This window comes from Ursus americanus, chromosome 9, assembly GCF_024610735.1.
Source record: "Ursus americanus isolate L20-20 chromosome 9, mUrsAme1.1.p, whole genome shotgun sequence".
Taxonomy (NCBI): Eukaryota; Metazoa; Chordata; class Mammalia; order Carnivora; family Ursidae; genus Ursus; species Ursus americanus.
The window spans coordinates 69,685,125-69,700,835 of NC_142135.1; the positions used below are offsets into that span (position 1 = coordinate 69,685,125).

A 15,711-nucleotide genomic window follows, 5' to 3' on the forward strand; every position below is an offset into this window, starting at 1 on the left:
TGATACAGAATTTTATTGTTTAAATAGCTCTGTTAGTATATGGATTTAGCCTCAAAATAGACTTTTAGGCTTTATCTGAGGTGATGGTAGTCCTTTTTTCGTGCTCAAATATGTGAATGTTATTATTAAAATTTATGAAATAAAATAATAAAATAACAAATTGAATATTACTTCTAATTTTAAAAAATAGCCCCCTGGCAGATTAAAATATTTATTAACAAGAGTCCAACCAAACAAACTTCTCAGCTAACTATTATTTTCTTTTCCTTTCTTTTATTTTTCTTTTTGCACATAGCACTTTAAAGATCTGGAATGCACGCCCTAGGAGTGCCTGGATGGTATACTCAGATAAGCCTCTGACTCTTGATTTCTGCTCAGGTCATGATTTCAGGGTTGGGAGATGGAGCCCCACCTTGGGCTCCACGATTAGCAGGGAGTCTGCTTCGGTTTCTCTCCCTCTCCATCTGCCCCTCCCACTCATGCTCTCTCTCTCTCTCTAATAAATAAATAAATCTTTACCAAAAAAAATGCATTTATTAGAAGGAGTGTGTCCACAGATCAGCAAACAATAAGTCCATATTCCACAGCTACAAAATGGCAAAATGATTATTAAGAGAAAAATTCATGCTCTTGAACTCCTTCAAGATTCATGATAAAAAAAATATTCCATTTCATTTAGAATCAGGTGTTTAACTGCTGCAGGAAAGTGTGCGAAGACATTCTAGAACAGTTTTCAGCAAGAATTAAAACAAAACAAAATACCAAGGCACTAAATTAAATTTAAATTAAAAAGGACACCGCTTTCCTGAGAATTTTTAGACATTTTACTGAAATTATGTTACCCAGATTATGGGCATGAATATTAAGAGCTACTGCTAACTTAATTGAAATCTTATTCTAAGATAGCCTCCCTGTCGGGGCAGGGCCCACATTAGAATTATTATAATCTAACACGGATCCATCACCCTCATGTGGTCGAACCCTTTGTAGACTATGGCCTAAAAGGCGCCCCCTACTGTGCTTTAAGGTCAGCGGCTCCCCAGAGTCCCAGCCATCCACTTCTTCAGGGAGAACAAGAAGGAGAGACACCACTTAATGATTAAGCAGGTGGAAAAAGTTGTCTTCATCAAAAATTGAATGTAATGTGCAGAAACATCTTCTTTCCTGATAAAAGTTCCTGATACCAGCCCTCATAAAACCCATCAAGCATCCATTTAGTGTTTTACTATGAGAGGGAAAGAATACATATTTTTAAGCAAATGATGTCCACTCAGTGCTCATTCCCCACAGCGAATCTGTCTTATACTCCTTGTACTTTTCCTTTTTGTCCAGAGAGTTGTGAAGCATTCACATAATTAATCCAGGAGCCCAGCCTAGACCACAGAAAGACTTGTGCCTTCTCACCTCTCTTGCAGAGCGTTTTGTTTTTCTTTTTCCTTCGGGATAACGTCTGTCACTAACAGGTGAATGGCAATGATTGACAAGTGGGGCAAATATTAAGAAAAGTTTTGATCAAAGTGTTTGAGTTGCTTGTTCTGTGAAAGCATAGTTTTTGTGGCAACATTGGTAGCTTAATGAAAGGAATGTTGCAGGGACCCCGATCCAAATAACTGTGTCGGGTTGCTCATAACTGTTTTTCAGGGCCCAGTGTAAAAAGTTATTTTTGAAACCGTAGGCCCATAGGTAGGGTTTGATAAAATGGTCTCTCTGCTAATGTAGCCTCAAGTGCTAGTGTGCTTTATGGGTTACAACAACCTGATACTTCAGAATATTTTGACAGATAGTCTTGAAACTACAAAGTCTCTAGCAATCCTAAAACTTAAAAGGTAAAACCTTGAACACTCAAATTGCTCATTCCCAAGCAGAAATCAAACTACCAGATTACTCTCAGTCACACTTTTTTTTAAAATATGATTTGATTGTGTATTGAATGGTTAAGGTTTACTTGACTGGAAAACCCACACGATTTTTTGTTCAGTTTTTTCACAGTATCTTAGACAAATGGACACTTTTATGAAACTATAACAAGTATAGTTGACCGTTCAACAATCAAATGTTGTATCTTAGTGTTCATCATATTGCCTTCAGAGGTCAGTTCCCATTTATTTCCACTTTTCAAATATCTTCCTATTTAAAAAGCATTTTTTTATTGCAGTATAGTTGACACACAATATCACTTAGCTTCAGGGGTACAACAGAATGAATGGACAAGTCTATACGTTATGCTGTGCTCACCACAAGCGTAGCTACCATCTGTCACCACTCAATGCCAAAACAGTACTATTGACTGTATTCCCTGTGCTGTGCTTTCCCCCCCAACCCTCCCCCCGACTTATTCATTCCATAACTGGAAAACTGTATCTGCCACTTCCTTCACCGTTCACCGTTTTGCCCATCTGCCCCACCTCTGGCAACCATCAATCAGCTCGTTCTCTGTTTTTATCAGTCTGTTTCTGCTTTTGTTTGCCTGTTTTGTTTAAAAAGCATCCTTAGTTCTCCATGATGCTCACAGCAGTTTCAATCATTGCAGACAGACTCCTAGTTGCAACATTATTTGCCCATTTCAGTCCCGTCGGAAATCACGCTTCCTCCTCTGCAAGTCTATATAGCGGTGAGTTTTTGGTTATGGCAATTAATCCCCCCTGACTTGTATTACAGTATGTCCCCCTGCCCCGTGAGCTTTTTAATCACAGGTACAGTCGTACCTGCCATTATTTCCCCTATGACCGATCATAGTAGCAAGCACAGAGCAAGTGTTCAGTAACGCATTTCCAACTGAATTTCCTACCCAAAGCATTGGTGCTTTAAAGTCAGTCGTTCTAGGTTCTAGCTGCATCTTCCCCAGCAAGCTCTTCCAACTATCCTTTGTTAAAAAGCACATCTAAAAATATCAGTTCACGTACTGGATCAATAGCAGAGGTGCCATGGTTATGATGCAGGCTTGGAGGTCGGGCAGCCTGTGACAAATTCCAGCTGGTCCACTTACTGAAGAGCTGAAGGATCCCCTCACCGAGCCTTTGGTCCTTCCTGGGTGTGATTGTCTCACCGGTTTATTGTGAGGGTTAAACAGGGCTCTGTGCTTAGTATATCAAGGAGGACCAGTAAGTAGTAGATATTATTAATAAAAGAACTTAAGACCACAACTGCCAGAAACAAGAGTGCGGCATGGACGGGGAAGCAAAAGAAAGCGAGGAAATATTTGACCATGAAGCGAATGCTTAGTCTTTGAGGTCAGACGCTTAAAGAGAAGGATAGATTGAAACCTAAAAAGAAAGAAAAGCAAAATCCCAGTGTACTTAAGGAAAAAGAGGTCTCCCAATATCCTTCCTGATTATTCTTCCAATATCACACACAGCTGGGCCCACCTTACCACATCCTGGTTGATAGCAACTTTATCAACTTTCCATTAAAGTCAAACTTGACTTGGCACAGTCAAGGAGGGACTACCCATGTGCCAAGTGTATGCCTTGTATGACTGACTGGACTGTAATGGCTGAAATTGAGAAATTGGCAAAAGGATCAAGTGGCTCTAAGGATTGCCAAGGATCCAAGATTTGAACAATTACCAGGCACACACAAAGGAACCTATGCAGCTGATCGCTTAGTACAGAGAGTAAGTCAGCCCAAGTGTTACATTTGTGGGCACAGTTGACGGGGACCTTAAACAAAGAATGGGAAGATCCCCAGAGTTCCCATCATTTCTAACCACAGGTACAACACTGAGCAGATGCCAAATAATTATGGAGCCCCTTGGTTCTAATTCTTAAAAGAGAGGTCCTCTGCCTTCCTCTACTGACTTTTTCTGTTGCCAGTTCTTATAGCCATATGCTATAGCATAAATCATTCCATTTATCCGTTTGCTCTGTTGTGAGCTGAGTATGGGTAAATACACTCACTTTTTTTAAAAAGATTTTATTTATTTATTTAAGAGAGAGAGAGCACACAAGCAGGGAGAGCAACAGAGGGAGAGGGAGAAGCAGGCTCCCTAATGAGCAGGGAGCCTGACATGAGGCTGGACCCCAGGACCCTGGGATCATGACCTGAGCTGAAGGCTGACACTCAACAGACTGAGCCACCCAGGCGCCCCAATAAACTCACTTTTTGATGTTGTTTTGAAATTGATATTTTGTATCATTTTAAATTTTGTGGCATCTTTTTATAAATCAGATGACTGCTCACATTAAAAAAAACAACAACAAACAATAACAACAACCCACAATTACCAAAGGCTAGCACTGAGCAGTTGAGACTGATCAGTTGTGTGGACAGTTACCTGTTTGTCAGGTATAGACCAGTTCAAATTAGTTGTACTAAATGTAATTTCCTGGAGAAATACATTTAAAATGTGAAAGGTATATTTGCTATTTTTTATAATTGATACCTAAATTTATGCCATCATCACACAGGGTTATAATCATGCAGAATTATGATCCGTTTTAATTCTTTACACCATAATTATCTAATTTCAACATATATTTTATAGATGTTAAACCTGTAAATGATAGATAATTCAAAATGTTAGCATTAGTGCTTTACAATTAGTCACTATTAAAACCTAATTATTAGTCAAGTGGGTCTATGTTAGTGGACATTGAAAGATCAAAAATATTGAAGATATTTGTCCAAATTAAAATTAGAACATGTAGCTCATATGTTCTAAATGAACATGTTTGCTTCTCCAATAATAATTTCATTATCACCAAGTTACAGGATTGAGTTTTAATTATGACCTTTATATCAGTAGAAGCCATGTCTTTGGGATTAAAAACCTACTGCTTTAACTAGTCTAGTTAAAGACTGTGGCTTGATACATTCTGGGCTCCAACTTTTATAAAAACCAGAGAACACTTCTAATAACACTTTTCTAATTTCATGGTTCAATGCACAGTCAGTAAAGATTTAAATAATTCAGAAAGAAAGCCTATTCTCTTTCTTTATTAGAAGTTTGAGTCAGGCAAATTCTTTGACATTTAATAGGTTTTTAACCCTTTTAATAACTTTTTATAATGAAATTTATTGGCAGTTGTTTTAGAGAAAGGTTTATTATATTAGCATGAATAGCAGTCACTAGTTTTTATGATTAGTTTTGAGACCTTGACCTTATATAACTCAAAGTGTATAAAAGCATAAAGGAATAATGTTAACATTAACTAAATTAGGTATACCCAGAAATATAGAGACTGTATATAAGGATATTCATCCCATTATCTAACATGCTATAAAATTTTGGCAGACAAATATTTGAATTTTTTAATTGTTTTAAAGGAGCTTAAGGTCACTTACAGAGTCAGACACTTTAAAGGAACTGAAGGACATTGTAATTTTCCTAGACTGATTTTACCAAATTATTAGTATTATGCTCAATAGGAGAGGATTTCCAGCCTTTTCCTATCTTGGTTTCATGCTATTTTAATGTATTATAATACATTATTAAAAGGATTATTGAAAGATTTCCATAATAAAATACTAATTTAAAATTGTACTTTTCTTGAAGTCCCCAATAACTTGGGAACATACAAATATTCTGCAGAGGAAAGCTATCGGGCCCAAGCAGAATACAAGGTTTTCATTTTGCTTCTTGAGATGTACTTTTAAGTGAATGTCATGTGTATCTAATGATTTAAGAGCCTCTAAATGAACTCAAATGTCACTTTCTGAACCGATGTTAAGAAGTCAATATTTCACTTGACATCTCCATTTTTACTAGCATCCCATTAACATTGCAGGGGAAAGTATGAAATTCACTTAAATTTTCAGGTTTAAATATAGTATAAAGAACCATTTCAGCTGACTTGTGATGCTATAAATATCCAGAGCTAGTTCTCATAGATAAACCACAACTCCCATAGGGCATGTCTCATAGCATTTCCCAGTTTTCTTATCACCTATCTTTCCAACCCATTCTTTTTGTTTCAATGCACACAGTCCTTTGAAAGTATTCTGAAAATAAGACACATTATTCAATCCCTTCTTTGGGCACATCAAAGCAGAGATGTGAATAGACATTAGCATGTTTGAGTACACTTTAATATAAGATTATAGTCCCAGGAACAAAGCACTGCCTACACTTTGTAGTGCAGATGCAAAAGGCACGATTTATACAAACCAAGGGCTTTGTTGACTCTAATCATAGTTAGACCCAGAGCCACTCACAGACTCCTCTTACCAGAGGTGTACAATTTTGTAGCAACTGCTAATTCAGGTATTTTGGGAACCAGAGGGTTGACCAGATGGTCTCTGAAACCCTTTCAGATAAGAAGGAGCTTTTAGTCTGCCTTCATATCCTGCCATTAATTGGAATTATGAGAGATGCTTTTTGTCAATTAAGAGTCAAGCTTGCTTGTTGTCCATTTGCACGTTTGTTTTATTTGAGCCAGGCAGAGGAGTTCTCTCAAGGGCACACTGGAGCACAAGGTCAGCTTGGTAATACTGATGTTGATAGTTTAACAGTAACAGTAGGAGACAAATTGTGTTGGCAGGAAGCAATCAGACATGGATGCCTCAATTTTAGTGGAAAACATCTTTCCAACTGCGTGTCACTGTACCCCATAACCTTCTGGCCATTGTTGCAATCCAAAGGAGGGGTTATGTGTACAGAGTTGATGGGAGAGAATAGTATACTATGACCCAGAATACCTTTTTTATGTATTTAATTTTTTTTGAACTTTGCATCTACCAGTTAGCCTATTAGCTGTGATCAGGGAGCCATTAACATCTGGGTTATAAGTTCAACCTTTATCTGGGCTATTGACTTTCTCACAGTGAAACCCTGTGCTCTATGACTTAAGCTGCATGGCTTCTCCCAGAAAAGGTCTCCACAGATGCAAGCTTTTGGCTACCAGAATGCTTGGTCACAACTCTGTCAGTGCCTCACCGAGAACTAGAACTAGTCAAGGAAAGTGACTCCAGATGATAACAAAAGATAAACATCCGCATCTTCCACAAGAGGTGACCCAGGTGACCAAAAACCACAAAAATAACTTTTCCATTTGCCAGAACATCTTCATAGTCTTTATCTTGATCCATCCATGGTTAAGCAAACATTTAAGGTCAGTACATTTCTCTCATTTTTGCCTCCCTACAACATATGGCTATCAAACAAACCACATCTAACATTTATCCCATTGCCTTATCCCCTCCTCGCCCTTGAAGTGAGCTGTGTAAGGACAGAGATTTCATTCATTGTGTTCACTTACTGTTGTTTATGTGGCACCTACAGCAGTACCTGGCACAGAGCAGGCACTCAGTAAATAGTTGTTGTTGAAAAATTGTTGTCCCTATTTCAGAGGTAGAAAATGAGGGTCAATTAAAAGCGAGACAACTCGTTAGATTCAGAACCAGTCTGATGATGTCACGAGCAGAGTTCCCTTCACTACAACATACTACCTCTCATCTAGGAAAAGGACAAAAAAAAAAAAGATTTTTTTAAAAAATGATGTAAAATTGCTTACTTAGTTGTTTATAAAAATGAATCAAGATGCCCACACATGAGGGCAATTCAGATGTCTTCTAGATCTAGGAGATGTGACAGAAATAGAAATTAAGTTTGCTTAAGGAGGGCCAGGACCTGGCAAAGACACTGAGGACATTGAGAAGTTGGGGGTCCTCCCTCCCTCTGGCTTTTTGCTCTTCACCGTCTGATCTTTGGTTCATCCCTGAGAGAGCATACAAAAATTTAATTAGTTACATTAAAAATATAATTTTTTGCCATAGCTTTTAAAACTTTCAATGATGTTTTACTCTAACACGTCAAATCTCTTGAGTAATAAGTGTCTCACCCTTGAAGGGGCCACAGTGAGGGACAGAGCCCGGTTTGAGGGAGGAGGAGGAGGAGGCATTATAGAAGTTCCTGTGGAGACAAGTATTTGTTTTTTAGGTGTTTTTAATCTTTGCCAACGATGGTGGTTCTAGAGAGTGCTATGTCTTTCCATTTGGCAAATATCTAATGAATTGTACCCCAGAGCTCTTGCTTTCCTGTGATTAGTTTTATAATTACTATTTATCCTAATTAAACAACAAATATCCCATTTTAGTGTATTGTGAAGAAATCTGAGCCCTATTTGTTCACGTTGCCTTTTGGAAGGAAACTAGGTTCAATCAAGTTATTCCAACCCATTATTGAGGATAAAAATACATTTTCATAAAAATGTCCAATCTTTCTTTTGAACCACACTTTTTCCTAACTTTTGAAACTATAACATGTGCTTTGCATAGATATATTTTCCAGATTTCCCTCTTTTGATATCATCAGTCTTCAATGTCAGAAGTCTAATAGCAAAAATGTTGAAGTTTATTTAAAATACACGTTTTTAAATAATGAATAGAACACACGAGGAGATCACCTAGAAACGATTTATTTAATTTGTTTGGACAACAAATAATTTAGCTCTCTCTTGGAAATGCACTTAGGAAAATAATAAATGAAATTTGATTATTAAATTTACCCACGCATTTGTTCTGGTGTATACATTTACATATTAATTGAATCCCTGGCAAAAATATGTAATCAAATTGGGGACTTAAATAATATCAACATTTACATTCTTCTCATAGACTCTTGGAGTGCATTATTCCTAAGAAAAATGAGAACTGCTTAGTCTTCTTCCTGGCCTGATAAATCACGTAAGGCTGGATGGGCTACCGAGAGCAGGCTCAGAAGTTTCTCTTCAGATGCTAAGGATGGTATGTGTTTGATAGTGTATATAAAAGGGACCGAGAGTAAGCACTTGTCACGGCCTAAGCCATCAGGGTCCCCTCAAAGCCTTGGGGAAAGCACTCAGCAGAGAAGGGTGTCAAATACTGACAGATAGGGGTAAATGGAAGAGCTTCATAGATTCCTCATGTTCTCCTCTTCCTGCTGCAACTGGCACACGTCCAGGCCTTGCCGGCAAAGACCACAGAAAGCAGCAGCTGGTAAGCCACATTAGCAAATAAGGCCTCGGGGCTCCCCATGTTCCAGGCTCTGTTCACCAACTGCTATTCACTCAAACAGCTGGATCAGAGCAGAGAGAGCCAAGACGTCGTTAGGGTTTTATGTGTACAACTGTTTTGATATGGATTGTCTGCTAGAGGCAGAGATAATGATAGCTTTCAAGGCTCGCGTGTTGGACTGGGAAGTGACGCTGACATTTGAAAGGAGAAAACAGACTCTGGAAGGATCGGGAAACACACACAGTTTTAAGCACTGAAACGCGGGCCTTCGTTTGTTCTGGTGCCTTTTGAGTGTGCCATTCGAACACCATTTTGTCACTCATGCAACTGATGGGCTGAGTGTTTTGTTTTTGGGGTTTCGGTAGTTGAGTTACACCAAAATGTTACTCATTTTTAAAAATAATCTGCAATGAGCTACCTGGGTTTTGTTTTTTGTGTTTTTGTTGTTGTTGTTAGTTTGTTTTTTGTTTTTCGTTTTTTTGTTTTTCCTTTTCACTGTCCTCACCCTAGAGCTCTTAACGCTGTGGGTAATTGGGCAAGGAGAGGAAGGAACATGGTATGGGTCTCAAGCCCTGGATTACATGGCAGGTCAGGAGGAAGAATACATGATACCTGCCTTGGTTTCCTAATTGATTTTAACCGAGCTTTTGTTTTCCATTAATGGAAAAAGGTTTTAAAGGAACACAATGGAAATGTTCCCTTCATCATCATAATCTTCCTCCATGACCTTCACTGACATTTTTTTGCTCCTGTGCTTATAAAACAGTATTAGTTCTCAGCAACAAATTGGAAAATTTAAGGAAACCATTCTGATGTTCAAAAAAGCGTACTTTAGCACCCATTTTCGATGGAGTCAGTTTCTCCAATGGGAAGATGCATATGAAGAGCCGTTCAAAACTAAAATGCCAACAACACCAAGGACTTTTAGCCAAGAAAAAATGAAGTTCAGTGGGTTTGAAATAAACAAAATGAGAAATAAACACAGTAGAAAGTATGTTTGAGACACTTGAGTCCCGAGAATTTGGCAAATGTAGCTCCCAAAGGATTAAGGATTTATAATCCTATTTATGGGAAGCCAGCATCATGAATCTCCATCATACCCGGCCTAAACATCTCCTCGGTGTAACTCAAGAGATATATATTAAGTACCAATGATATGCCATGATCTGAGCTAGATGCTAGGGCTACTCCGGCAAACAAAAGAGATTCTGTCCCTGCCTTTTTGAGTTTATAATCTATTAGGGTATATCAGTTAAGATTGGGTTTAACTGCATGTAAAAGAAAACTCAAAATGACAGTGACTCTAAAAAAGATAGACACTCACTTTCCTTTCACGTTAAAGACTCCCACAGTAAGTAGATTCCCAGAGTCTGGAAGCTTCGTAATAATCAACACTGAAGCACCTTTTTCCTTGTGTCTCCACTGTCGTAAAGGCAATGCCTCTGGGTTCAAGACATTTTCCCCTGAGCTTTAGGGATCACACCCACATTTTTGCCAACAGGAAAAAACAATGGACAGTGAGACTTTCCCTTTGAGGAGATTTCTTGGAAGTACCACACAACACTTTGGCTTACATTTCAGTAGCCAAAACATGGTCACATGCCCTGGACGGAGCTGCGAGGGAAGCTAGTAAATGCCCTTTGGTGGCTAGTCTCTTGGCTAGACAGCTAAATACCGGAGGCCTATCCCTCAGGACAAAAGTATAGAGTGTCAAAGGGTACAGCCTGAGGTTTCTGCCACAAAGGAGACAGACATTATTCAAATTTTCTTTTCGTCTTGTGACTAATGTTAGATGAAGTTTCACTGGAAAAAAGAAAACTCATCAAACTGGTTAGTCCGTTTACACTGGTAGTATTCATTTCTTCACTTATATACTGATTCAGCAAATATAGTTTGAATATTTGGAATGCCTATAAAATTAAAAGAGATCTGAGGAGGGAATGAAAAATGCATTAGTCATATTAATGAAGATTACTGCCTAGGAGGTACAGACATATTAGACTAAGAAATTTACAAGTGGTAACCATAAAGAAAGTACAGACAAAATGCTTGGGCAGTTCAGAATAAGAAGGTTCTAGAAGCTTTGTAGATGAGGTGACTTTTGAACTTGACTTTAAAATATATTTAGGGTTTAGATATATGAATACGATAATAGCATTATGGAATTGTGAAAAGGGCACAAATACGTAGAGCAATTTCATTTTGACTTTGATCTTCTTTGGTAGAGAGATCTGAGATCAGTTAAGCTCTCCTATCCTCAACGAACTTGTACAAAACAGCCATTTCTATAGGACTGCCTCAAAGGGGAATAATAAGGCTCGATAGATAAAAGTACTGAGCAAACCACAAATCACTAAGCAAAGTTTGGGTTTTTTAACTCTCCTTAAAATTTTTCTGACAGCAAATGCTGAAAGAGCGACATGGCCAAAGACACTTGTTCAAGGGAAAGAGACATAGGCAAAGAATAGCAATTAATTGGGTTTAGCTGAGCAGTTAAGTGTGTGAAGGACGGTCCTAGGGAACAAGGCTTCTGTGGGACCTTTCATGGCATGCTGAAGAGTTTGGATTTAATTTGGTAGGCAGATATCACTGGGAAGGTTTTGAGCCTGTGGCTTATGAAGATTAATTCTGCAGTACTCTTCAGAATGAATGGGAAGAGATTCTTTATAGTTAAGTAGCCATTGCAAGCGAAGAGGTAAGGAAGGCTTGAGATACATGAATGTGTGTAGAAATGAAAAGAAGGGCCGACGGAAGAGTTAGTTTAAAGTAGACTCAGTGGAACTCACAAGAGTTTGATAGGAAAGGAAAGAGTTAAAAATTACTAGAATATTTTGAGTAGAGGTGACAGGGAGGATGAAGGTGTCATCAACAGAAATTGGACAAAGCAGGTTTGAGAAAGGAAACTTTGGGGTGGAAGAAAGTTGACTCAAGCAGAATGTTAGGAAATAATTTCGGGGTGGAAAGTTGTAGAAAGAAGAGAAGTCAATGAAGGACTCCAGAAGAATCAAAGAGAAGAGCAGTTGTTATTAAGCATGCCTTAATTGAATTATTCGCAATAAGTTAAAAACACTGGAAATTAACAGGAAATAATATTTTGCGAGTTGAAGCTTTGTATTTGGCATTAAGACTGTAGTCAGTCAGTATCTTTCTAAAAGGAAACTGGTAATCAAAACATTTGCTTGCCTTCATGAGATAATTAATCTTATTTTTCAGTAATCAGACTCCATCTAGTTATACTTCAGGCAGTGATTAATAACGAACTGACTTCTATGAAAGCAAGGTAAAATGGAAACACTCCTAATTTGAAGATGGATGTTAATATCTGATGTTCCTAAGTGTATCTGAGTGCTGAAGAGATGACTGTGCTCTCCAATTTGTGCTTGTCACCCTCCACACAGGAAAACTATTCTTTGGTTCAGTGTTAAAGCTGTTGTCTGCCTGGCCTAATATTATGGTGACATGATATTTTTGAACTAATGATGAGTTTGTTGAGAAAGAGGTACCCTGTTGAGTACTTCATTGTCCTTACCCGAACTGATTCTTTACCCCACTTCGGTGAGGCCTACATTCTTCTACTAGTAAAACAAAGGTGAGAATACAAATTTTAGTACTCAGAGTACTAATTAACATGAGAAAACAAGTAGAAAGATGACAAAATGGTGGAGGAGCTAAGTGCTATAAAATGAGATTATAGACCTTTGAAGACCCTTGGTTGTAGTCATAAATCTGGAAACTGTGTGTAAGTCAATTTAAAAATCATCCCCTGCAATATCACGTGAAAGCCACAATATGTCTGAAAGAGTGAGAAGCGATGGACTTTAAACAGGTAGGTTATGAATGTCATGCTTTGTAACAGTATTTATACGAAGGAGAAATAAAGTTATCAATTAGTGGGGCACCTGGGTGGCTCAGTCGGTTAAGCATGTGTCTTGGGCTCAGGTCATGATCCAGGGGTCCTGGGATCGAGCCCGTTGTTGGGCTCCCTGCTCAGTGTGTGGGGGTTTCTTTCTCTACACCTCCCCCCAATCTCTCTCTCTCTCAAATAAATAAAATAAAATAAAAGTTATCAAGTAAATACTTTTGATAAGATCATTTAGTTAAGGTAGGATTTTGCTAGAAAACATTTTAAATTGACAGGGCTATAAAAAATGTGTCTTCCTACAGATATGGATGTTTGAACATGTATGTGAGTGATCTGTTTGGTGCCGGGTTGGGAGAGGAAATGGTCCTATATAGTGCAGTACCCATTATGAACATCCGTGACTCTGCACCCACAATATGAGAGCTGTTCATATGCTGAGAGTCTAAGGAAAAACACAAGACTTCGGAACATTAGAAAGCCGTGCCTCTTCTGTGCACTTTGAAAAGTTGGCCCTGATTTTTATAATACCCTCTGTCAATGGCACAACTTTAAGGGTATCTGTTAGAGCTAATATTATTTCATAAGGAAGATCGGATTATAGAAGGTACATGAACACCTGAGGGGGAAAAAAAAAAAAAAACCTCTTTTAGTAAATGTGAGTGGAAACCGCATGAATGGACTACATAAAAATCAGTTTGGGTGGACAACATTTGCTAAGGTGGCTTTGATTATCTTCGACTATGAATCTCTCTACAGGACCTGTAAAATGTCAAATCAGTTGTTAATATAGTAGGAAGCATCAAGTGTGGAATTGAGAGACGTAGATTTTAACTCCCACTCTCTATGGTTTGGGAAAGTCATTTCACCTCTCTGGGCTTTATTCATTCACAATTATTTCTATATTCCTTCCACAGACAGGCAACAGGCTTGTGCTTGCCCCTAAGGTTCCTCTTCTGTAGACTGAGAAGGGGTCCCTAAGTGCCCTTGCAGCTCTACTGTGTATCAGTGAACAGTAATAACTGCTTGATGAGGGACTTCATAGACCGGAGAACTACTTTTAGAGGATTGGAGGAATATAGTTTGAATTAGGGAAAAAATATTGATTTGCACCAGGAAAGCAGCAGGTACAAAACCATGGGGTTGGCCTAAGCCTTCACGAAGAAGAACTAGAGTCTAGGCTGATGCATAGAGCGAAGTTGGAGTGTGAAGCAGGAGCAAGAGCTAGAAAAGTCGAAAGGATGATACTGACTAATCAGACCTCATGGTGGAGACAGTAAACTGAACATAGAGAACACAGGCAGACATCTCTTCGTCCCACCTTCAGTTTCGGATAGATCTAACTAGGTTGGTAAAATGACGAGGCAGCATTGGGAGAAAATGATTTTATTACCGAAAGAAAAAAGAGCCTATGACTAAGTAACTTAATTGACCTTTATAGTATTTCTATGTCGTGGGAACATTTGCAGACAGGCAATTACGGAGCATTCTGACACCATGTGGGATTTTTTTTTTTTTTCATTGAAACAGAGAAAGATAACATTATTAAATTTTTTCAGTTCTGGAACATAACTAACGGTACACCTCTTCACTGCCCTTTTTTTCTCTCTCTTGTTCTGTAATCCTTTACCTGCACCAAACTCCCTAACACCCCTCAGAGTGAAAGAACTGAGTCACTTGCACAAGCACCACAAAATACTCATCAGTTTAAGTTTGTAAAAGCCAGAGAAACATTAAATGAAATCCACCATACTCCTCTAATACAACACATTTGACCTCTAGATACGTTAAGAGTTTCATCCTCCAATGCTTTTAATTCTAATCCTTGCAGAGACAAAATTCATTGCTTGAATTACAAGAGTGAGTCTCATTAAGGCTAAAAAGCAGTGACCCAGATAGCATAATGGGATGAATATGGTGACCTGGCAACTTTGGAGCTTTACTTTCAAATGTGAAGGTGCAGTCAAATCATTTCAATAGTCAATTAATCAATTGGTTAATACCAGCCTGTGGTGTTCTGAGTCTGGAAGTCAGTAGATCATTTTAGCCAATACTAGCCTACATAGAATTAAACTAAGAATCATAGTACATTTAACTCACAAAATCTTTCTTAAGTGATCAGAATAAAAGAAACAGGGTTTTGTGAATTGCTATAATGCTGTAATCACTAATAATTATATAATTTTGACATTCTAATAAGCGTCAGTGTTTTGAAACTTATGTCATAAATACCTAATAATGATACATGTTTACATTCCATTCATAAAGAAAAACTGTAAATATAATTAGTCTTGTCTTGAGTAATGAAATGTAATGTTGAATGAATTCTCATATTCTGTTCATTTAGTAACTGTGCCTTTAGAGTGATACATACCCTTAGGGTTATTCTATTCTAGGGAGAGTTTGGGGGTTGAGGTAAAAATAGGTATAGTTCAGCAGGACATGCTACAGAATTTTCAAAGTCCAAGAAATTAAAAAAATTGTTTTTCCAGAAATCTGTTTGTGAAAAGCTATTCCTATCTTTGTTTTTGGTAGATGCAAGATATACGGAATCCGGAAGGAACTCAATATGGCTCCCACCCCCATATGGCAGCCATGAGACCAAGGGGTCAGCCTGCAGACATCAGGCAGCAGCCAGGAATGCTGCAGCACAGCCAGCTGACCACCATCAACCAGTCCCAGCTAAGCGCTCAGCTTGGCTTGAATATGGGAGGAAGCAGTGTCCCCCACAACTCGCCGTCTCCACCCGGAAGCAAGTCTGCAACTCCTTCCCCATCGAGTTCAGTGCATGAAGATGAAGGTGATGACACCGCTAAGGTATGACACGGTTGTTTTTAGGACCTATAGGAATCCTATGCTTGTTGCCTGAGAGGAGAAGTCTTAGCACCTTCCTTGACCAGCGGGAGGTGCAAGTTTATATC

General features: G+C 38.4%; 1 protein-coding gene and 1 pseudogene across 1 annotated transcript in view; both read left to right on the forward strand.

Annotated features, from left to right (window-relative positions):
* TOX (thymocyte selection associated high mobility group box) overlaps positions 1–15,711 on the forward strand; it is a 293,528-nt gene that overhangs the window by 230,934 nt on the left and 46,883 nt on the right. Inside the window, exon 4 of the mRNA XM_045789048.2 lies at positions 15,326–15,607. Within this exon, the coding sequence (XP_045645004.1) occupies positions 15,326–15,607 (282 nt within the window). The remainder of the gene's footprint in view (positions 1–15,325; positions 15,608–15,711) is intronic.
* LOC123786711 (rRNA-processing protein FCF1 homolog pseudogene) lies at positions 3,179–3,760 on the forward strand (annotated as a pseudogene).